The 24664-nt window shown below is 42.4% G+C and overlaps 1 protein-coding gene and 1 long non-coding RNA gene across 2 annotated transcripts in view; both read left to right on the top strand.

Moving 5' to 3' along the window:
- Nucleotides 1–3807: 3807 nt before the first annotated feature.
- Nucleotides 3808–7121, top strand: LOC139284632 (uncharacterized). Its single transcript, XR_011597341.1, has 4 exons — nt 3808–3940; nt 4498–4627; nt 5915–6034; nt 6178–7121. It is a non-coding gene; the product is annotated as an uncharacterized lncRNA (long non-coding RNA).
- A 1145-nt stretch (nt 7122–8266) lies between these two features.
- LOC139283816 (probable E3 ubiquitin-protein ligase HECTD4) overlaps nt 8267–24664 on the top strand; it is a 34906-nt gene continuing 18508 nt past the window's right edge. Inside the window, exons 1-29 of the mRNA XM_070903857.1 lie at nt 8267–8414; nt 11759–12312; nt 14191–14280; nt 14366–14493; nt 15218–15326; nt 16213–16351; nt 16678–16848; nt 16959–17151; nt 17262–17423; nt 17859–17972; nt 18075–18215; nt 18305–18540; nt 18639–18781; nt 18896–18966; nt 19064–19169; nt 19308–19428; nt 19533–19661; nt 20087–20211; nt 20648–20801; nt 20911–21014; nt 21239–21437; nt 21576–21695; nt 21788–21892; nt 22021–22184; nt 22354–22599; nt 23046–23238; nt 23766–23870; nt 23976–24068; nt 24168–24330. Of these exons, the coding sequence (XP_070759958.1) occupies nt 8268–8414; nt 11759–12312; nt 14191–14280; nt 14366–14493; nt 15218–15326; nt 16213–16351; nt 16678–16848; nt 16959–17151; nt 17262–17423; nt 17859–17972; nt 18075–18215; nt 18305–18540; nt 18639–18781; nt 18896–18966; nt 19064–19169; nt 19308–19428; nt 19533–19661; nt 20087–20211; nt 20648–20801; nt 20911–21014; nt 21239–21437; nt 21576–21695; nt 21788–21892; nt 22021–22184; nt 22354–22599; nt 23046–23238; nt 23766–23870; nt 23976–24068; nt 24168–24330 (4525 nt within the window). The 5' untranslated portion in view covers nt 8267. The remainder of the gene's footprint in view (nt 8415–11758; nt 12313–14190; nt 14281–14365; nt 14494–15217; nt 15327–16212; nt 16352–16677; nt 16849–16958; nt 17152–17261; nt 17424–17858; nt 17973–18074; nt 18216–18304; nt 18541–18638; nt 18782–18895; nt 18967–19063; nt 19170–19307; nt 19429–19532; nt 19662–20086; nt 20212–20647; nt 20802–20910; nt 21015–21238; nt 21438–21575; nt 21696–21787; nt 21893–22020; nt 22185–22353; nt 22600–23045; nt 23239–23765; nt 23871–23975; nt 24069–24167; nt 24331–24664) is intronic.

Raw genomic sequence — 24664 nt, 5'->3', positions numbered from 1 at the left:
AGACAGACACCTATTTTAGCCGGCTGGTGCAGAAGTACAGATGCTACAACTCACGTGGAATCATTCGTCCATTCAGACGTTAATTTGATCCCTCAGCTGGCCTTAAACTGGACTGATTAAAACCCCATTTTACATTGAGATGCAAGGCAGATGCCGACTGGCTGTCCTCGTCTCAACATTGCTCATTTTATCAGAAGCCCAGCCCAGTGTGATCGGATCAGGACACTCCTGTCTCAGGTCGAGTCCTGCAGACCGCGGACAGACGCGCGTCACGTTCCTGCGAGGGGACGCTGCCGGCGCGCGCTCCCTGTACCTCACCCTGTGGTCCGAAGACACGCGACTGCTAACATGCGAAGTAAACACCGATCGACTCGTCACGGAAAGATACCGAGCTCTCTGCGGCAGGAGCGGCACCCAGGGTGAAGAAGTCACCCAGAGGTTTAATGTAAGTGCACTGCTGACTCCGGATGCTCCCTGCGCGCCGGTCTCCTCCAGTGCGCCAAAGTTTGCCATGCGCACAAGAAGACGTGGGACGGAGGGGAGAGCGCGGAGGAAGCGCGCCTGGATATTTCCAGGGACACTGTGGTGCGGCACAGGAAGCAAAGCAGTCGGATACGAACAGTTAGGTGAGCAGTTAAATGCTGAACTCTGATTTCATTATTTGATGTGTGGGACAGTTTCCTGGCCAGAGAAGACACAGGAGGAATGGTTAATGGGTACATCACATGTGTGTATACAGTATGCATACTGTGTGAAGTCTGGGCCCTCTGAAAGAATGTCAAATACAGAGCCAAGGGGATTTTTAGGGGCCCTCACTTCAGCAGCACTCCCTAGCCATACTATAGATTAATACCATAGCAGATAAGATTGTTATACAGGATTTATTATACATCATACAGTAACTATGACCCTAAGTGCAGTGCAATAATGAAATCTCCATCAGCATATTAGACAAATATCACTGGCGTTTTACATGAGATAAAACACCATAAACAGTGATCACTTTGCATAGACGTTTTAGAGTGACATCATAGATTAAAAGATTACTTTTATAGATAGAATTGAATTTAAATGAATTGATATCAAATGTAATGTGTGATTTTGATGTGGACAGCATTCCACAAGGTGTGTATTCAAAATTTAATTAAAATTGGACATTTTTGGGTCATTTAATAGTAATTTGATAGGTACAGAGAAATGAGAATGACGTCAAACTTTTCATGAGAAAAATAATTTCAAAGCCTGCTGGACATTTATGTGGTAGTCACATCAAAAAGATGTGCCCCAGTAGGTTCTTTAAATTAAAGATCTTGGTTTTACAACCCGTACATTTTCAATTTTCAACTGTCTTTGAAGCTTTTTGATATTAAATCAGAAAGTGATCTCCGCTTGAGGACTTCCTTCCATGCAAAGTGTCCTTTGATATGAGATTGAATCCAAACCTTGTCCTCCTGCACAGGAATGTTTGAGAGTGCAGATAGATGCTGCCGTGAGCACGACCACTGCCTGCACATCATCCCAGCTTTCACGGTGAATTATGGAGTCTTCAACTCCAAAGTCTTCACCGTCTCACACTGTGACTGTGACCAAAGGTGAGCCTCAGCATGCGCACCCCAGGCATCTAACACTGAGACGGGGTTCCCGTGACCTGTCTCCATAAAGCTCTGGCTAGCATGGACAGTCAAGTAAGGACAGACCTGCTCGAAGGCTGAAGTGTGGTGGTAGTTTATACCTGACACTTCTTACAAATGAAGGAGTGCTCCTGTCCGGAATGCTAGTATCATATCACTGTGACACTATGCCAATAAATGTAGAGCGGTTTAAGCAGAAGAACCTGGGGTCTTATGATATTTCTATTCATCCAGGGGTAATAAATACATCACTGCAATCAGCCCTCCGGATACTCTTCTGATGTCAAGAGTGAACACGCTACTTGCTATTTTTGTGTTGCAGGCCATTCCTTTCCTGCCTCTATTGTAGTATTCTCACTTTACGTCTGGTGCTGACAGGTGCATGTGTAATATGTTTGCCCTCCAACTGTTGGTGTTCATCCACAAGTAACTGACACATCTTAAGAGTTCACGTCCCTGCTAAAAGTTTAGCTATCATTATAAACAGTTTGGACTACCCAACAAGTAGAGACAAAATGAGGCTGCATCCCAGTGTATTTACCCACCATGTCTGTGTTAGTTTTGACTTTGGACTGTTGCTTGACCTTGGCTTGTACTTGTTCTGCCTCTCCCCAGGTTTCGACAGTGCCTTCTTGGTGTGAACGACACCATTTCCAGTATGGTGGGCTACAGCTTCTTCAACATCCTGCAGGTTCCCTGCTTTGAGCTCACATGGCAGAGGCGATGCACTGAGATGTACTGGTGGGGAATGTAAGAGAAATACTGACACTGTTGCTTGAAGCTTTAGCTGCGTATTGTCAGACAGTGCAAACCATAAAACAAGACATTTGTTCAGTGGAAAGTGCAGGTATGGTTATATAGGAAGCCAGAGCAGCAGATGTGCCTCCGCCACATGTTATAACATGCCTGACACTCTGCCAAACCTCACAAAATCATGAAGGGCACCATGCCACACCTCTGTTCTGTTCCCACCACTTTATCTATCTGGTTACTAACAAATGGTCTTACTAACAAGAAATGAGTTAACCCTTTTTCTTGTTTTATTGGTATTGCATTGAAAACTATACTATAATAACTATAATTTCAAATGTGCAAGTGAGTGAATTTCTACTGTGTTACTGTGGCTATCTTGCTTAAAATTGCAGATCATATCCCAAATAGCAATACACCTAAATGCACCTCTTCTTAATTAAATAATTATGCAAGGAATGTGGTCTATTTAAGTTAAAAATACAGCATATACAGTTTTTTGAAAAATGTTCCCATGGTTTTGTTTTAACATGCATTTACTCTCTATAGGTGCAAAGTAGCCAAAGAGGCTCCATATGCCGTCTTCAAAAGCCCCCTTCCTTACAACACCTCTGATGTTACAAGCAAAGACGGGGACAACACTGACAGCAACAAGTTAACAAGTAGTGTCGGACAGCATGTAACTGAAAGCCCCATGATCAACCCACACAGAAAGTCACCCAAAAGTGAACACAGATGTAGCTCCAGAGACCCACCCAGAGGAGACACTTTCTACCGCAGGAGGACAAAGGGTAAAGGATGTAAAAGGAAACTATACACATCAGCACCCTCCCAAATGCCTCCAATATCAAGAGCATACACCACTACTCCTTCAACGAGAAGGGCTCTTTTAAATGCTTCTAAAAGTAGCAGGTTGATGTCAAATAAGAAAAGAGTTGGAAAAAAGAAGAGCACCACAAAGGGCCTGTCAGCAAAGCGAAGCCAGGTTCCATCCCGGGTGACCACAAACTCTTATCCACAAACAACATCCGCAACACAAAGCACCCCATCTTTAACACAGAAGTCAACACTTCAGCTACACTTACCAACAGCCATCGCAGCCGCAACCAAAACCACCAAAAGTCACAAAAAAGTTCTGAAACAAAGTCGCTGTTGTCGATCCAGGATGCCTCTGAGAGGTGACACTTTTCAGCCTCATTGTAAAAGTTGTCTCGAACCAAAAACGACCTCTCACAAGACAACTGTTACACCCTCAACAACTACGTATGGATTACCGATCAAAGGGACAACACCCGAGACGCTGCATCTCAAAAAAACGACAGAAACTCCCAAACAAGACACTTTGAAAACACTCTGCCGTACAGCTACTTCTGCAACGCCGGTCACAAGAAAACTAAAGACAGCAGTCTCCCTTCACAACGATGGCAAACCACTAAAGCAGATTGATTCCTATCTACTATTGAATAACACAAGCCAGGAGCCCATGGGTATAACCCAAGCCCAAGACGCACATGCAGAGAGAGGCCTGAAAGAAAATATTACATTGCATAATATGACAGGTGAGTGTATGCAGCTGCAGATGTAAGAGGCCTCTCTTCAGTGTTACTGATCTAAATTGAAGGCTGAGCACTCATCAAGTACTCAGTGCTAGTAAATTCAGTCAGAGGCCATGTGAGCTGACAATGTTTGTAAATGTATCATTTGAATTTTGCATTTACTGAGAAATTACAACATTGCATTAATGAAAACATTTTATAAGTGAGTGAGCAAGTTATAAATCAATGACAGAAGAAAAGAATGAGTTATTACTATTAAAACTGTGTATTGTTATTAGTTTTCCATGGTGAGCAATGCTGCCACTACGGAAAGGTGATGATAAGAGCTTGCATCTTGAAAGACCCACACAAATTCCAGTGGGATTGCTGTATTTAAAAAGGTGGCACAGGGCATTGTTCTTTTAAGGAGCTCGAGCTACCGAGCTATCTAGCTATGCCCCCTACAGGTGAGACAGAATGCTAATTTCAACATCGGTAGGTGACTTTTAAATTGCGCAGTTATCTAAAGAAATGGGTGCACTTATTTGTGAGATAACCTGTGTTTATTTTTGCTCCTGCAGACAATCAGTGCCTGTGTGGAAGCCTCAAACATCTGGATGAGTGTAAATACAAAATCCCTCCTTTGGAGAAGAAGTATGATCTGCAGAACATGGAGTCAAAGACTGCTTACCACTGTGATTGCACCAGCAGGTAACATAGCAGCTTTTCCCCCCCATATTTGTGTATTCACATATGCAACTATGCAAGTCTCACAGATGAAAAATAACATTTTCTGAATCTATAATCATTCAAATATATGCCAGGGGCCTGTTTCACAAGGGAGGATAGTTGGTAAAGTCTAGAGCATACCTTTTTCTTCAGTCTGTGTTTTAGATTTAAAGGGGCTCTGAGTTTTACTCTGCCAAATTCTCCTTGTAACTTATAAATCCTTCTTCATTAGACAGGCCCTTGTTCCGCTGCTGTGTTTACCGCTGGAAATACAAGCCTCACACAGCTTTTGAACCAGTCCAAACTAAAAGCTATTACCAAAATAATCCATTAAGACTGTGTGTTGCATTCCTGAGCTACTTCAAGGTTCGACCTGCAGGTTGCAGTGAAATGAAGTAACCACGGCAACTTTGAGCAAAATGAGAAGTCATGTAGAAGGTCTAAATGAAGCGCAGGAGGGTTTTTTTCTTTTTGTTGAAAGAACATTGTTAAGGCTCTTATCGTGGTGGTTATGAAGTGGTTATTAAGCTGTTTCCAGCAGAAGGTCCAAAACTATGACAATAGGACCAAGGTTATGAAAGATTAGATTTCAGTGTCGTGTAGTTGCTCCTATTAAAATACCTGTCAATAGGCCTTTTTCAAAGCAGACATTGTGACTTATAATAGAAGGAAACACACAGGTGATACTAATAACATTAACAATGTTTTTGTTCAATTAAGTGTCCCTGTAAGCCGTGACAGTGAACTAGCAGGTACACTAGACATTTTTCACAGCAGATATTTTGACATGTCACAGCAGGAAAAGCTGCAGCAGCTGGTAGGTTCATGATTTTTCAAGCCTGTCTTAAAACAGCAAACAGAACATGTTTCAATGTTCATATGGGCACCTGACAACTGTTTCAAGACAGACTTGAAAAATCTTGAACCTGCCCTTTAAGGGTTCCAGTAAGGCGTGCCACTGAGCCAGCTGCTGCGGCTTTTGCAGAATTTGATTATGGATTGCGACTCCTACACTGTACAAAAGACTCATGTTTAGGCCATAGCAGCACATGTGTGGTAAGACTATTATTCCTCCTTCCTATCTACAGCATGTTATAAGGAAGGAGGAAGGCCTGCCCCCACAGGCAGCTTTCTCTTTCTTTGTCTGTGTCTCTCTCTGAGTCACTCACAAATGCATATACATCATGCCTTATGGTTTCATGTTTCTCACTTTATTTCTGTGTGTGAGGTTGTAAATGACCTCTGCTTGTCTTTTTGTCAATTTTACAGCTTGGCTGTTCAGATTGAAAGCTCCAAGCAACCCAGTACTCTCCCCACGCTGCTGATGGATTTCGTCTCTCAATACTGCTTTCAACTGCCAACGGAGAAAAAATGCCACAGCAGAAAAAGGTTTTAAGCTCTGATATGCTTATTCATGTTAATCTCAGACAACTTTTGGTTACAGCAGTGCCAGTCTCCTGTCTAATGTGTTAACTCAGTTTGCTTATATAACCGATTATTAGCTTGACACTTTTTACATGTTTCTTTTCTAGCTGTTCTGGAGGCTTCACTAAAGCCTCTGACCTACTTCGAGCACTTAAGAAGATAGAGGAAAAAGACACTGCTTGGGTGCAAAATTCAGGCAATGACAGAAGAAGAGCGATTCCTGTTCGTCTTTATAAGCGATGCCTGAGGCTGGAAAGAGAAGCTGATACTATGGCAACTCACATGATTATAGAATAAGCTGCTATGTGTGGCAACAATGAATTTTCTAAGCTTTACATTTCATGCAGCTTTTTCTGTTTCTCTCTGATTGTGTAAAATGGCAGTGTGGGACTCAAACCCTGGAATATTGTAATATATTTGTAAGTATGCCATGGATGTAAATTTAATATATTTATAAAGAACAGTAATACAACACTGCAAACTATCAGATTGTGCATTGAAAATGTATGTTTTTTTTTGTTTCTGTTTGAATTTAGCAATTTATTTAAAATCATGTGTCAAGGGCATTTTCGCAAATGATCACAGGGTGGCATTCTATTATCTGTACTGCAGATTGATTAATTAAGGAAAAATAACTAAATCTACTCCACACTGCCTTCCAAAACAACCCACAACCCGCCACTAATCATAATCCTAATTGCCAAAGGTTCAACAACAAAGTCTTGGTTTATTTGATCACTACAGGAATAATCATTCACTTTTGGAAACAAACATTGGCACATTGCTACACTTTAGTGTGGTGTGATCTGTACCTATCTCTCATTTTGTAATATACTATAGAGTAGTATTGATTTTACTACATTTGTAAAACATCCCTGATCCAAAAAATGTTTTGTGAGGACTGCAACCGGTTCATTTTATAAACTCCAGCTCTTAGAATGTGTTGCATCAGTGTTTTTTAGACATATATATTCTTATTTACAAGTTATGAGAGATGGAATTTGGCTTCATCAGTTGTTTGAAATAAATTCAAAGATCCATTGCTGTTCAACTAGACAAGTGTCAGATCTTTATGTCCCCAAAAATGTCACCAGGGTCAGTTTTCAGGAAACATGGGTGCCGGTCTTCTGGATTTCTTTTTTGTCATGGGTTCCATAAAAAAATTGTAATCTGATGTTTACAGATGTGAACATGTTTTTTATTGTTATTCACTTGCTTTGTTTAGCTTTTACCTCCTTTTATGTGTTTATGGGATTATATAAACCAAGTAGTCTAGATATAGGCCATAGTTGTCACCTTGAGGTTTTTGTGCTCCTCGCTGCACTTTACAAGTCTAGTTTATTTGACATTAAAGAAAGAGTACATTATTTCACACACAACTACATGTCAAGGATGAAATACTTAAATACAAGACCTATGTCCATTGAGGTGTGATGCGCAGTAAAGATAGCAAAGATACATATGGCAGTGACTCCTACTCCTAACCTCCTCCCAACGTTGAAGTTTGATATAAGATTGTACAACATAACCTCTAAGATACATATTCATTGTCCCGTGTCTTACTATTACAGCAGTAAGTTTGTTAGACACTAACATGAACTCATGAATTCTTGACAGCTTTTATTCTGGGCCGCGGTGCATGCTGGGAGCAGCTCGTTGGCCTTGGAAACATGGCGTCGCACTGACAGCTGGGAGACTCTCATTATCTTCTCCAGCCACTGACACAGCGGCTGGGCCGTTAGCGGAGCTAGATTTTAACTGTGAAATGAGCTTACTACAGATGCAGTCTTCGTCCTGAAAAGACTGTCGTTTTAACGGAGCGGCGCAATAACGGATTTAGTACGGGTGTCACGCCCACTCTGCTCGGTAACGTTATAACGATACCGTACGGTAAGTTAGCTCCGCTTCCAGCTAACCAAGCCAGACAGCTAGCAGCCACTGTTAGCACGACACGATCACCCATGTTATGTGAAGAGGACCTGCCACCACTGCCTGTTCACTGCTTTGCTGTCTTCCGTTAGCTTGTATCCTAGAACTACAGTCTGCTTTATCAAACAGCATCGTCAGATAAAACGGCGACAGTAACGGCAGTGATGTTATTGTAGCTCGCTAGCAGGCTAGCTAGGGCGTTTCTGTCATTCTGTCACTGAATTTTTAATGTTCGACCCCTTTGGCATCACTGTCGGAGGAGAGAGCGATGGGCTCCGGGGCTGTGGATTCGTCCCAATGGCTTTCGGTGAAGGAGGAAACCATTTTCCTCCACGACGGACTCATTCGGGTCACAGATCTGGCCGAACTGCCCAGTGAAATTGGAGTATCGGAGCAGGGGGACACCGAGCAAGAGGTGGGTGAAAACCATCTCACACACACACACACACACTCAAAGATTTATAAATAGAAACACACGCTCATTGCTTTGATAAGGGTGTCTTTTTATTTCTTTTAATGTAAAAATGTGGTTTCACTGTCAGCTGCTACATACCCTCAGTGATAACGGTAGCGCTAACGTTTGCAAGTTTGCTGCCCTGCATGTTATTGACCCACTGTCAACGGATCAACCGCCGTCAACTCACTTCCTCCCACTTCTTTCAAAATATACGTTATGCAAACTGAACGCCTGTAATCTAATCACAAATGCTGCAACGTGTAGCGGTTAAAAACTATGGGTATATGGTCCCACAGTGTTTCTTCTAATGGCACGTGCAAGCGATGTTATGTTTGATTTGCAACGTAATAATGTATTCAATATAATAATAACTCAAATAACTCAACCTGCTTATGAGGGGGCGCACACGCTGCATGTTACCTCTGTACCTCAGGTGTCAGGTTGCACAGCTTCAACTTTATTAGTAGTGCCAGTACAGCAGCTTTCGTACTCAGGCAACTTCCCAAGCACCAAACAGTAAACGCAGACACCACTGCTTTCTGTAACAACACTAGGCTTATGTAGCTGATAATCCACAGATAATTGTAGATGACATAGCCTTTGATGTATTTGAGTGGTGGAACTGCAGCTACCCCACTTAATCTCAAGTGTTTTATGATCACTGTCAAGTGCAGCATACTCAACAGTGATAATAAAGAAATCGCTGTCATGACCTTTTATTTTTCTTCTGTAAACACAAAGAAGCAAATGTCATATGCTGTATTTATAACAGTAGGAGTATACAGTGCATGGCGCCGTGGGTTGTATTCCTTAAAATCAATCACTAATTCTACTGTTTCATTTGTCAGGTAGCCCCTAAGTTAAATTTTGTTTTGTTTTGTGCCCTGTGCAAGGCAGAAGTTATTTTAATTTCAGCGTTTAGGTTGAATGCGCCTTAACATTGAGTGCGGTAAATGTTTTTCTCTGGAATGCAAGCTTTTATTTTGAAGGCAAAATCTCCAAACCGGACGTGCCTATGTTGTTAGACTGCAGAAACTTTACAGTGGTGCAGATGGAAACTTCGACCTAACAATGTTACATCCTCGATATTTCGCCACTCTACCATGTAATAAAGCTAGAACTAGTTGTATCCATCAGCCTGTAGAGTACATTTGCCGCAGTACTCATGTCACATGTCCATGAGCTGGTGTCTAATGTCTGGTCGGTGGTGGATAATGACAAATATTAGACAATGACTGACAGTGATGGTTGACCACTTAAATAAATAATACCTTATGTTAGCCACAGTATGGGTAGTACCATTATCCAACTATTGCCATTGCTGCATGTGTCATTTAGGTTAGCATTAAAATTTGAATGAAATAACTCATAAATTCAACACGCTGCGAATGGAGTCTCGTGTATTTAATATGACCTTTTACAAGAGTTCACACCTGCAATTGACTATTCCCAATTACAGGATCTCCACTTGATGACACTTTATAGAAAAACTATGTTGGTACATTTCCAATGTTTTGCATCGATTGAAGGAGGTATTCCCCCAAAAAATAAATGCTCAAAATAGATTTAGGTTCAGCTTCAAATCCTGAAGAAATGAATGATTTAATGTGCTTATATTCCAACACATGGGTTTGTTTTAGTGTATGTTATAACAGTACTTATAATAGTACACTGCCTGCTTGATTTAATTTTTACAGTGTACAGTGTGGTGCATTCAACTGTACAAATTCAGCTGGGTGTATTACTACAGCATAACATCTTTTGTCCTAACCCATTGACCAAGTTTTTTTGCTGGTGTTATAAATGACCAGTTTGTCATTTGACTTTCTCCAATTCAATACCACATTATATTCAGTACTAGTAGTAGTACCACAATGAGCTATTATCTATTACATTATTAGCACCAGTAATACTAGTGTTCGAAACATAAAAGCAGCACATGGCTTGTTAAGTATTCAGCCATCAGCCACATGTCACTTATTTTGGCTGATACAAGTACATATGTTCAATCAGATCCAACAGATGACAAACCACTGGTTAATTAATGAATGTGAATTGGCAGGTTTGAATTTGACCCCTCACCTTTAGTTTTTCATTTTGTTAAGCTCAACAACAGACATGCAGTGACACAGCTTCTGAACTTATGCTTTTTGCTCAAGCTGCTTTAGAGCAAGAAGAAACTATGTGGACGTGCTGGTGAAGGCACAATAACTGACAGCTGGACTTTTCCCTTGGGGAAATGCGCAGGATGTTGCTCAGTGTACCACTGTTTAGTTTAGCAGCATGCATAAATTGAGGGCTGTTTTGTACTTTTACATTGGTTTAATCTGTGCAGGCAATATTCCCTTATAAGTGCTACAGTGGCAATCATGGTGACAACAAGGTACACAAAATTGTTATGACATTGGACATATGGACATTTCATATAATCAAAATGTTCAACTCCCATTTCAACTTCACGTTTGTAAAGCAAAGCTAAAGTAGAAATAGAGTAGCCATGATTGTTGGTGTCAGCCTCCTATGTGTGGTAGGCAGTAGCTCATACCAAAACATAGTTCTGTCTTCTTATTCTCAGTTATATTCTGATTCTCTACATTTCTGGCCTCCTCTGTGTCCAGCTTTAAGACTGACTGGGTCATTCAGTGTTGTTTTCGTAGGTGTTGTGATGCTGACTATTTTTATCCACTTGCAGCAGTGTTTTGCAGAGCAAGGTGGAGAAGGCCCAGCATCCAGCCAAGGAGTGTTACTGTAACATTAGTAGCATTTCTGAAATTGAATCAATACAAATTGTGCCTGCTAAATGGTATAATGGATTTTTTTTCTAGTCCATGATTCGTGGGCCACAGAGTGTAATCAATATCTGAAATGCTGCCTAAGTGCACATGAGGCACATTGTTTCACTTGTGATAGGCTATCCCAAATGCACCTTGCTATCTCTGACCATTGTTTCATAGTCCAAGGATCTGTAGACACAGGAGTTTATTTTGTGGAAAGATTCATAGTTGTACTGTGGAAATGCTGTAAGTTGCACCGATAAATAAAAGGCATGTTAGAAAGAATTAGTTTAGTTTTAAACTAAAGTTTATTAAAATTATTCTCAGGTAAAATTTTGGTAGAGGTAAGGTACGTAGAACACAATGTGTTTTTCACAACCCAAAATTCAAATCCATGTCAGTGAAATTTAAATTCTCCTTCTATATTTGAATTAATTCATTCATTTCCCCCTGACTTGTAAAATGTTGTCTGTCTGCCATCTCTTATTATCCTTCTTCTCTTCCTTACTCTCTTCCTTTGTCCTCCAGATTCTAACATTTGAGACGAAGAACCCGGTGGAGCTTGCTGAGCGCTTACGTGCTGTCTGTGGGAATCAGAGCAATGCATATGCACGCCTGCTGGAGTACCGTCTCAATGCTCTGCGTGGCCTGTGGGGGGCGCAGCGGCAGCTGGCCCTGGAGGAGCAGCAGGAGCGAGAGGGAACTGGAGGGGCTGATGAGGAGACCTTGGCCTTGCTCAAAAGACAAGGTCTGCTCCAGCAACCCGAGCAGGCGCCCTTCACCTCCCGTGTCGGTCTGCTGCTGGTCTTCCCCCTTTTGCAGTCCCAGACTCGCAGTGACCCGGCGCTCTGCGGTGTCACAGCAGAGGTACTGCTAGCCTGCCTCCGGGACTGCCAGCCACTCAGCCTCAGCAAAGAGCCCGCTGACTGCCTCAATGGCCTGGAGGGGCTGCTCTGCTCCTGGCTGGAAGATGGTGCCCAGGAGTCAGGCCAACAGCTGGGGCAGGCTCAGACGCAGATCCTCCACACACACAGACAGAGGGAAAACGCTGCTGCTGCACTCGTGGCACTTGCCTGTGCAAGGTGAGGCCATACATTCTCTCATTGCTGTCCTACCTTCACAGTTGTTACGGATCCTCCGTTGGCTCTTTTAGACACAGTATTGGACCAACAATATTCAGTAAAGGGTTATTAGAGAAGCCAGAAGGCCTATTGTTACTTTTGAAGTAACAAGAACTCATTGAAAGGTAAAAGCAGTACTGAGTTACTTCATTAGTAACTCTACTCACAAGCAGGTCAGTTATTCCTGGCAGCCAAATCTAAAATAAGCACATAACTGACCAACTGATTACTTTCTCTCCTCTCTCTCTTCAGTGTACATACTACATGAATGATCATGCCTGATTCAATGCTCCAAACCATCCAACACACACTGTAGCAGTCTCGTTCGATGTTCGCACTATTAGATAAAGAAGTAGCTGAACATTTGGTGATTGGTGTTCGTATATATCTTTATACTAGTGGGTATAAACAGACTTCCTGCTTTCTGTCAGCTCAGTGACAATGCATTGCTCTTATGTTCTGACCTCAAACTAGTGCTCAACTGGAGCTGTAGTCTGAACTATGCTCTGTTAGCATGAGCTACTAGCCCTGTTTGAGAGTGATATTTATACAGAAGAAACATTTATTGTTGCCTCTTGCTGTAGCTTCAGCCATTATTCTACCGTTTGTGAAATCCATGGGGCAGCAGCAGAGAGCCCTTGGGAGAGACAGGGCCCTACGCACAGTGTGTTATATGCGTGTAGCAAGGGGTTCTTTTTATAACCAATATTTGCCTTGTCCTTTGCTCACATGCAAAAAAAACCCATCAAACAAAGGAAGTTAAACTGAAATCGAATATAATTGGTTTGATGGTTTGCATGTCACCTAGCCAGCGGAAAAGCAGAATGCGCTTGTTTTTTTTTTGCATTTGTGCCTGAACTCTGGCTTCTGCTGGTGACAACTGATCTTGACTTGTCAAAACCAGAACTCTCCACTCTTTGTTCCGCCTCTGTTGAGGCTGAGAGCTCTTTGTTGTGGGGAACCATCCAGCCCTGGTGCCTTTTCACCGACAGTGGGAGCTAATTAAAGAGCTATCAGCTTTACTCCCCCTCACCTCTGATGGTGTCAGTTAGTAAATTCTGTGAGAGGGGTAAGTAAGCAAAAAGACGGTAAAGCCATGTACTCTGATATCAGTTGTTGATAAGCTGTTTACATACCAAGGTGGAGAAGGGGACACTGTCACATGACTCGCGTGGACCATTTAAGCACTGAATCAAACATACATTCAGTACAGCACATGGTTGGATGTCTCCCAGTAACACGGTGTCATGCTGGTGATACACAAGTGAAAAGTCTAATTTTTTAGCTTTTTTGTTGGCATGGGAGGAGGTTGACTGTAAAAATTATGTCATCACAATGGACATCAATAGTATCAGTCAGTAGTAATCAATATCATCGTGTCGTTATTGATCCTTCCATTTTCTTCTTATGCCCAGTTGAAGATGTTTTCCAAAGCTGCAGTTACAAACCTCGCCTCTGTTGCATCAGAGAATGCCAGAATAGCACTTCAGTAGACGTCTTCTTGCATAGATCTTATTCCTGAATATAGAATTACTTGAATGTGTTCAGTCTAGATGAGACGAGGCAGTAAATGAACACTGCACAAACTTAAGTAGGTTGCTCATTACACCCAGAGTGTCACTGTGTAAAATAATCTCTCTGCTGCATTTTAACTGAAAAGATAATTTTATTCAGATTCAAAAAATCATTACATTTTAATTCCCAGCACATTACAACGGATCCCCTTCTTAATTCAGGCCAAGTATTATTCCACTTACTGTTCCAGGACTGCTTAACAGTGAGCTTTCACTTGTATTTCATGCTGAGGCCTCCTGACTAATCTGCCAAACTGTTCTCCAGGGGATCTCTGAAGACCTTCATCCACACAGTGCACCTGCTGCAGAAACAAACCGACCTGGGCCAGCTACCTGTGTCAGATGTCTTGTACAGGTAAGGGCAGTACTTCAGTTCATCTGAAAGATAGTTATTAGTGATTTTCCCAATGTGTAACTGCTCTGTATCTCTCCTGCTTTAGACTTTTGCTCCTGGAAGGAGGCCCAGGCTCTCCATCCTGCCTCCTGGGGGGCAAACACAGTGTGTCCTGGGGTTTTGAGGACATGCTACCCACACCAGATAATTCTGCTGGAGGAGCAGAGAGTAAAGGTAAAAATGTTTGTGTGATCTGCCTCTACACTTGTAAAACCCCAAAATGTGAACAGTAGATCACTGTAGATGCAGTCAGTTCTTTCATGTAGTTTTGATTAATTAAGTCTTGTACACATATCTAGTTTTCTGGCTAGGGGACTGTGCTTGACAGATTTCCCATCATAATACTGCCTCTGATTTATTTATTCACTTTTAGATTATTTATAATGCCCTTTGTCTGAAAGGCATGGAGTGTTTAGAATCCCAACAAGGAGGGAGGAGAGTGCATTGCCTGGTACAAGGCTCGTCTTACTGTATATGTATGTACAGTGAAGAGATGAGGGCTCATGTTGAAACTAAAGAGAAGTGACTGAGAGGTTCAGGGATAAAGCCAAGGAAGGCAGAGTGATGTTCACTCTCCAGCAATCCATCAGCTGACCTTGTAGGGTGACAGAAGCCGATCGGAGCTTATATTCATAGAGACGCTTTGCATACTTACATTTTAAGATAACCTGACACTTCCTGATCTCTGGAGGTATCTCAATTCTCACAATGAAAAATTAAGCAAAGCAAACAGATGCCATGACCTTGTTTAGCGTCCTAATTCTCAGCTCCCCCTCTCCACTTAGTCCACTCCTCTGTTGATACCTCCCCCTACCTTTCATTCCAATTGTCTGTCATCTGCCTGTCATTAACCATATATTAATATATTATAAATTTTTTTTGGCTCTGTGTCTTTTAGACACTGACCTGGGGCGCTGTCTAGCCACAGACGGGCTCTATCTGTATACCACTAACTCCTCTGGGAGAGGACTCAGCAAGCTGGGTTCTGGTTTACATGGGACACTGAGGTAATGTGACACTCCTTCCCACCTGCCTTTCTTTATCCGCAGCATTCAGAGAATAGCAAGAGAGAAAGACAGAAAAGAGAGAGTGAAACACTAAAAATATCCCTAATAATTTCATCCCAAGGCAACAATGGCACTACGTCATTTCCTTGACATTTTTAAACTAATATCTGCAGTACACAGTCATATCCGCCCTAACTGTCTTTGATTGATTGGCTTGATTTTTAAAAGGGACAAAAGGGCGTTGTGTGCTCTGCATCTTAATTCCATGCTGTGGTAGAAAATTACCCAATTGGAAAGCAGACGGCAGCTTTCTTCCACAATGTGTTTTTAGAATTCAGGGGGAATTCAGAGTTTTGTTTTTTTTCACTTGCATAAAAGGTACATGTGTCAGATTTAGGCCTGTGAGTTAGCTAATTGTATGCTAGAAGTATCTCTGTTTTCTCAATTCCATCTGAGAAATAACAACTTGGAAAACAAACATTGGAATGAGACTCAGTAGGATCCACACTACAGCAATAACCTACAGCAATTAGCACAATTCTTAGCAATGGCATGCAAACAACTAGATTTGTGGACCCCTAACAGCTTTGAACAAGCATGCCAACTCTTTTGTTGGAGGACATACTCTCAATTAATTGTCATTGTCAGCACTGAATAGGGTTAACAAGATGCTTAATGTCTGCAGAGAATTTTAATACAATACATGTGTACATAATGTATACATGTGATGTGATGCTGTGTTGCTACCCATTCATTTTGCATCAAATCCAAGCGTCTCAACCGGGTCTTCAACAAAAAGGTCCACCTCCAAGCAGAGAAAAGAAGTATTCAAATTGTACACGATACAGAACACAGAAATAGATGCACCGTGTTTGTGTTTGTGCAGGGGTTTTGTGTACTGTCGAAATGAAGAGTTGGAGCCTGGCTGGGTGGTGTTCAGCAGCGGTCGTCTCCTCCACCGTCCCTCCTCCTTTGATGCCAAGCCTCATCAGCTGTGCCAGGTCATTGACCCCTTCACCCTCCAGGTACTGTATACAACACGAGTCTCACATACATGCTTATTGTTCATTTTAATGCAGTTTTATTATCCCATCATGCAACATTAAAGTGATTTGATCATGCAAACAAAGCATGAAGGCTCACAATGGGGCAGCATTTCTCTGGGTCGGGAGAAGGTCAGGGTGGGGAATAGTTATAAGCATACATGTATGAATTCGTTGGAAGACAGGGACTATATAATAGCCATGTTCAGTCTAATTGTGATCATTAAACGCCAACCAGTTCTTAAAAATTCAGTTGAAATGACAAGCAGAGCCACAGCCATGGCTAATGTCCACTGTGCCATTTTCAGGTGTGCCAGATTGTGCCCATGCCAGCCCATCACTTCCCTGTAGGCAGCAGCATGACGACACTGCACCTCTGCTCAGATGGAACCTACCTGTACTGGGTCTGGTCCCCAGCCAGCCTGAATGAGAAGACGCAGAAAGGCCACTCTGTCTTCATGGATGTCTTTCACCTGTCTGTGAGTCCCACATGCTGTGCCATATACAGTAGTTTCAGCTGTATTAAGTTTGTTTATGTCTGTGGTCCATCTTTGATGTTTTCTCCCTTCCTCCCTTATCCATGGTGCAGACACAGACAGGGTTGTGCGTTGCAGACATCTTGCAGGAGAGGGTTATTCTTACTCGCAAGGAAGGCGAGTCTTCAAAGTGCTTGAATGAGCTTCTCTTGAGTCGAATGTCACGCTTCCGGGCCTCCCATTCTGCCACATTGGCTGCTCTAACAGGCTCTGCCATCACCAACACTGTCAAAGAGGAACAGTCGGGTAATTCATCAGCAAAACTTACAGTCATCCAAAAAACATACATGCTTTAATGCTTTTTATGATTATTAGAATATTCTCCGGTGACACCTCTCTGTTTAACTCTTTTGTAGCTGTCAACACTAGTTGTGGACTCCCTCTAAAGACCCTGAGAAAGACCCCTATGTATGTGTGTGGAACCTATCTGGTGATGCTCGTTTCACCTCCCGGTGTATCTGGGAGCTCTGCGACACGCTCCCTATTTGGAGGTACCAGCAGCCTGTCCTCTCTCAAAAGTAAGAGCACACACAGATACTTGTAAATCCTCATGTTGAGGTTTTTTTTCATCTTAACTTCTGACAGTTATGCTGTGATTTTTCTCAAAAAGTTAGAGATAATGTGATTAAATGTAATTTAATGTAAAACCTTTTGAAAAGTCAATAAATAAACCAAGCATTTTGCATCGTGTTGCTGCTGGTGAATAACAATTGTTCTGATTATATTCTGATTACAGCTTGAAGTTGAGTTATAGAGTTAGAATAACATTTGAACACATTACGTTTCAATATAGACATTTACAAGCTAAGGTAGAACAAATTGCTTTATTTGTTATCGAATAAACATCGAAGTTTTGTAAAACGAAACAAACAAACAAAAAACCCTATGCTTTGTACTATACAGTATTGTCAGTGATAAGCTTATTCCCTTAACTCAATTTCATTTTTGGTCAGTTTTAGCCTCCAGCCTGGTTTTTAACCTGGCTGATGGTCAGTTCAGCAGCCGTGCAGACCTCATCGATGCTCCTGGCAGTTCTCTAGGCAGGGGAGCCCAGGTGGCAGGGCTAGGTAAACTTAATTTGTCACATTCTACTTTTATGTGTTGAACTCACAGAGGATAGCCATTGCCAATTTACGTTACAATTTACGACCTTTCTCCAATCTTCTTAGGAGCATGTTATGATGCACTGAACAACTTGATCTGGACCTGCTCCAGTGATTACATAGATCAATGGTGCAATCCTGGGAACCAAGCCTTTCATCATGTGTGCCATAGGCTCGGTGTCAGCCATGTCATCAAAGAACCCAAAGGTAGATAAAAACTGCACTGAAAGCACACTTGCTCCCTGTGTGAGGTCAAGTCAGAAAATGTAACATCTGTAAAACTTGTCCTTTCACAGAGGAAACTGTGGCTACTGGCGAGGTGATCAACCAGCTGCTTCATCATGTAGGTGCTATGTGCATCCACCAGCTCAACCTGCTGGCAGCCAGCAGCAACAGCCTGCCCCTGGGGGCCCTACTGGGTAAACAACATCCCATTGAGGCCCGTCACTTCAGCAGCATCTGTGACATTATGGAGAAGGCCATGGTCAATGGAGATACCTGCATCATCCGCTGCATCTTGGTGGTGTTCCAGGTCAGTTTGAGGTGCAGCTGGGGACAGTTTTGCAGAAAATGATTCAGCCATTTCTGTGTTTATGAGTTTTTTGGGTTTTTTTTGGCTGTGTTCTGTAGGTGGTGTTTAGGTTTTTCAATCCTCAGTCGGAGCAGAATAGGGAGAGTGTGCGTCGTTCAGGCCTACTCCTGTGGCAGCTGCTCATGGCTCCAGTGGATCAGATAGGAACAGAGATTCAGAGAGAGGTGTGCCTGGCCATCAGGTAAGTCACATATAAAACAGAAGCAACAGTTAAAATGGTGTTTTGTATAATCAGTGATCATAATGATATTTAAATGGGCCTTCTTTGTTTGCCTCCTTTTCTACTTCTCTGTAGCTCAGGCCTGAATACTTTGTATCAGGGGGAGGCTGAACTCAACAAACTGCTGAAACTGGTTTTAACTGAAGGTGATTATGAAAAACACTTTTTTTTTATATGACCAGCACTTTAACTCTTTTGTGGCGAATATGTCTAATATTCTGTGTATTTGTGTGTGACGCTCAGGTGAAAGGAACAGTGGCCTGTCTCAACTTCGTGATGTCATCCTTACCAACTTGGCAGACCAACTGCAGAAGAATAGATTTGGGAGTGAAGAAGATGACCACTACAGGTAAGTGGCTAAAGTGTGCAGCGTCATTCCCCATAGCCTTTGATAACCAGCACAGAACAATGCCATGTCTTAGTCTTAAGTTAGCTCCCTGTAGGTATCCACTTGTTGTGGAGTGACAGAAATCCATCTCTTTTACAGATTGAGTGATGAGCTGCTGCACTGTATCCTCAAGACAGTAGTCCGGGAATCCTGCCTCGTCATTACCAAATGTCAGACTGTCGCCCGAGACGATTTCCAGAAGTTGCTCTCCACTGTGCCAGTATGATTATCCGTTCAGCAGCACAAAATGCCATCTGTGCTCACTAAGATGTTTCGTGAGATTGCACTTTTACAAACTTGAAATGTTTTTTTCCGTCTCTGTAGGTTGTCTCACCAAGTCTGCGCTACCTCATGGCTGTTCAGAACCACCTCCTCAGTAACACCATTCTCATCCGTCCGGATGACAATGACGACAGTGACAGCTCCCTACAAGGGGAAACAATGAAGGTACAGGTAAACATCCCCTTTAGTTACCCCTACCTCTGTGCATGTGACGTCTGTTTTTGTGTCTGTCAATGAGAGACTAGCAACCCCAAACGGAGCAACAGGAGTGTAATTAGCATTTGCATAGTAATTTGTGTTCTTTGCAGTTTTAATGATATCAGTTAAGAGTGTTATGTTTACTAAGGATGTGCTGTTTCTAAATATCACTAACCATGGTTACTGATAAAAGGGTAAAAACAGAACAATTTATGGTCTAATCTGTAAATAAACAGCTCGGATTGTGCTAATATATGGAGTTTTTTTTAATCTGTTGGCATAAAAGTAAGGAAATGATATGTGTACACCTTCTGTATTGCATGAAAGAGATATGATCATTGAAAATCTTGAAAGCAGTAGTTACGTAAGTGTGGGCCTATGCTATGTGTGGTCCTCAGGAGCTGCAAAGCAGTATCCTGTCCCTAGCAACCAAGATCCTGGTGGGATGTGATGAAGTGCTGGAGACCCTGCAGCAGGTGACCACAGCTCTCATTAACAGCGACATCCCTGACAGAGAAACCAGGTAAACTTTTAACTGCATTTTTTTAAAAAGTACCTTTTCAGTCAGCCACAGTGGCTGCTGGATTCCTTTAGAATCTGCTGGCCTCTTATTTTAGTATGTTGCATGAGCAGACTTTTGAAGTCAATCTGTGGTGTCAACTGTATTACCATAAAACCATAGTGTAACTGACAAAAATAAAAGCAGACAGGATGTTCTCTTGGTTCGCTCTAATGCACTATTTTACCGTGAAACAAGATTTAGCTAAACCTGAGTAATGCTGCTGCCGCCTTAAAAAGAATGAAAGAGTGCATGAGAAATCATTTATGGATGCAGGGTTTTAAAATCACCGTGGCTTTGTTTTACCTTTTTCAAATTCCCCCTTTTCTTTTCTTCTTTTTCTGCCTAGGATCCACCACCTTAACATTTAATTTTCACCCTCTCTCTTCTTGTTGTTCAGGTTGAAAGGCCTGGAACAGGTAACAAAGGCCACCATGCTTGGGCACCTGCTGCCAGTGTTGCTCACCTCTCTGATGCACCCCAACCTGCAGACCCTCACTCTCGCTGACGCCCTCATGCCTCAGTTGGTGCAGCTGGTCCTGTACACCAGCCAGGTTGGAGCCTTGCCAGTCCAAAAGGCAGTTCTTGCATTAAATAAACAGTTTTTCCTCGAGTAGAAAAAGCAGTCATCCTTAAAGTATTTATTTTCACTCTGTGTTCCAGACTGCCCTGTTACTAAAGACTCAGTCTCCACTTTTTACTGAAGAGCCTCCACCTATGGGTGGCTCTCTAGGGCAGGGGGCAAAGGCATGTGCTGCTGATGACAAGTAAGTTTTCTGAAAGTCCACCATCATAATCTTAAAAATTAATTCACAAGTAATCCATCTGATTACGTGATGGATCACTTTGCTGCATGATTTGGGGTTTTAATGAGGAAATCTTATTTCATCATGATTTTAGAAGAGCTTACAGTGACTTAAGTACCAGCTGTGTTGTCTGTTATAAGCTCTGTTTTCTTAAACCCGTAATTCTTTTGTATCCATGATATTAGAATTCTTGACGAACGTGAGGAGCCCGGTTTCCTGACTGGTTTGAAGATCCCTGCCCCATGGGCTGCTGGGAAGACAGTAGAGACGGTGCACCCTGTGAGGGACAATTACAAGTTCAAGGAGACAGTACACATCCCAGGAGCCCGCTGCCTATACCTTCGCTTTGATTCTCGCTGCTCCTCACAGTATGACTATGACAAGGTATTGACTCACAATATGTACTCACTGTATTGCACAATGGCCTTCATCCTGTGTAGCTCTCACATACACTGCGTGCAATTTCATAGCAAAGCTCTGGTTGGGGATATCTTACAATAAGTATATTCTCTCATATTTTAGTTGGTTATCTATGCTGGTCCCAACACCAACAGTCGTAAAGTAACCGAGTATGGAGGGAACACTCTGGGTTATGGCAGCCGCAGTGTCTTGGGGACAGGATGGCCCAAAGACCTTGTCAAGGTAAAAGAGACTGTTTTGCACAAACGTACACAGTGAACACATAGTGTATGTACAGTCTTGAAGAGCTACATTTTTTCTGTGTCCTGTTTTAGGTTGAAGGAGACACTGTGACGTTTTCCTTCGAGATGAGGAGTGGACGTGAGCACAACACCCCTGATAAAGCCATGTGGGGGTTCTCTTGCACTGTCAGAGCTCAGGTAAAACGTGGGTTAGGGTTACACTGGCGTGTCCCAAACATACGTGTTGTACCATTGTTTAATAGTGGCAGCGTGGAACATGAAGAGCAACAGCTAATTCTGAAGATGCTATTTGTTTTTGTTTTCAGGAGTCATCCGAGGATGTCTCTGGAGGCCTCCCCTTCCTGGCAGACCTCGCACTGGGTCTGTCAGTGCTGGCCTGCTCAATGCTCCGCATTCTGTATAACGGGCCAGAGGTGACGAGAGAGGAGGAAGCCTGCCACGATTTGCTCTGCTCGAAGCTGCTGCAAAGGTGACACAGCTAAATGAGACTATCACAAAATGTCTTCCAGAGATATTGATTGCCCATGTGATAAATATAGCACAGTAATAATATGGACACATTTTTCAGTGGTATGTAGTTGATCACAGGCAGGCAGCCACGATGACAGACTGGTGACAGGTGTGTTTTTTTTCTTAAGGTGTCAGTGGCAGGTGGAAGCAAATGGTGCAATCTCTCCTGCCCTCACACCCAGCCCTTCACCTCTGCCACTCACTATTGAGGAGGACCGGGAGTTCACCTACCCCTCTGATGTGCTCATCCCACCCCCAGGCCTCATGCCAGGGACCTACTTCGACTTGCCTCGTATCCGCCTCCCTCCAGGCATCATGGGAAGGCTACGAGAGGTGTCTGGAAGGGCTCGACCACAATTCCGTCCTAGCATCAAGTAAGAGGGTCATGCTGTCACAGTACAGAAGATGTGCATGTGGCATCACTGTACACACAAAAAGAAACGTAAAAACATGATAAAATCACAAATCCAAACAGAAGTTTTCACAGACTATCGAAGACTAAAGAGAGGTGAAGCAACACTTTCTAAGGCTGTGTAATTGTAAAGTTTTTCAGACTGGTCCACAGAGGATCAGAATATCCTTTGAAGCCCTTGTGATTTTGATTAGGCTGACACATCCTGCTTTAAAATTGGATATCTTGGCTTTTGTATGCCTTCTGGCTTATACAGCTTCATACGGTGAATATTTAGAAGCCATAGTGGGTTACTTTTTCTGTGGATAGTGGAGGTGATATAGTGATGTTACTGTATACCCTCTATCAAGTGAAACTGTTTTCTTGTCGAAAGCATAACTTTTTTACTCAACCATTTTTCTCTGTAAGGGAGGTGATCAGGCCAGATGTTATGGAGGAGGTTATAGTGTCCTGTGTCATAAAACATCTAAGCCTGGTGGATGCCCTTCAGTCACTTGTCAACTACCAGTACCGTGAGGATCACGCAGAGGAGTATGACCTGGTCTGTAAGATCATGGCCGAGACATTCAAGAAGATCAATGCTATGGAGCGTCAGCTGCAGGTGAGCTTCTGTTACACAGGACGGTTTTTAAAAACTAATATGCTTAAAATATGTTTGTTTGCTGTTAGTGGAAAACACACTGTGCACACTATGTATGTTTGTCATTTTGTCTGTTTTTAATTAGGCTATTCAAGGAGGTTCTATGTTAGATAGTTTAATAAAGTACTTCCTGTCGGCTGCAGGGAATAGGGTTGATGGGGAATTACTTTTGCATGGTGTTGTTGCAAAGCTATACTTATTTGCAGCCAGGAAGTTGCTAGACTGGGCATATTTACACAACCTTATTATATCTGTAATCACCAGGATGCTGCTGATAAGACAACAAATTGGAGAGATATTTTCATCATGGGCAGTATATTTAAATACAACCTAGAAATATGAGAGCAATATTAAAAACAACGCAATATGTTATCAATTAAAATAAGGTGGAGGCTGACCAGAAGACCTGAGCTAAGCTAAAAAAAAAAAAGAAGTAAATCAGGCTACCGACCTGAACAGAAGCAAAAAGTCGTCTGTGTTGCTTTCAGAGTGTCGCAGAATTGGAACAGAAGTGGCAGAATGAGGTAGAGGAGGCCCATCAGGGAAAGCTGGAGAACAACACTCCTTTCTTTCACGACTACCATTTCTATGAGGTACAATGCTCCACACACACAATTTACAACTTTTGCTCTAGAGATTATACCAGTACCACTACAATTTGCTTTGATATTCATAATTTGTTGTTTTTTTTGTTCTAGAACAAAATTAAGGAGCTAGAACTACTTTGCTCCCTGAAGGAGGTCCCACTGGATTTTAGTGATTTGGAAAATGTTGTCCTTGCATTGAGGCAAGTAATTAAAGCTTATCCTAGCACTTAGAACAGATGCCATTTTCTCAGTGATTATGGGTCAGTTTGTACAGCAACATTTTGTATCTGCGCCAACAGGGAGAAGTTCTTTCAGGAGGTAAACACCATGCACCTCAGAAGTAGCACCTCACTGGCCAAAACGAAGGCACTGGTGAAGAGTCTGATGAACCGCACTGAGCTGCTGCTCCATGTTACCATCGCTCCACATTGCAGAAGCCTAACCACCACACCTGCTGGCACACCTGGTCCAGGTAAATGTAGTCTTTTTATGTGTGTTCTTGTTTTACTATTTAGTTGCAAAGTGAAACCTTGTTTGGCAGCAGTGTTCACATTCACGCTATTAAAATGTCCATGAGCTAGCATCCTTATTAAATCTATGGGTACAGTCATGTAGGAGTCTGATTTACCTGAATTCCTGGAAATACATTGTGTCACAGTCTTATTTCTGTGAATCAATATTTTCACCTGTCCGCGTTTGTCAGTTAGTAATTCCTGCATGATTGGTAGGTGTTTTACTTACCCCAAGACATCAGTCATATGAGACAAAATGGCAGTGAGTTTGACTCTCACTTAATTCTT

This window comes from Enoplosus armatus, chromosome 4, assembly GCF_043641665.1.
Source record: "Enoplosus armatus isolate fEnoArm2 chromosome 4, fEnoArm2.hap1, whole genome shotgun sequence".
NCBI classification, from domain to species: Eukaryota; Metazoa; Chordata; class Actinopteri; order Centrarchiformes; family Enoplosidae; genus Enoplosus; species Enoplosus armatus.
The sequence above is the reverse complement of the archived record's forward strand: the minus strand, read 5'-3'. Positions and strand labels throughout refer to the sequence as shown.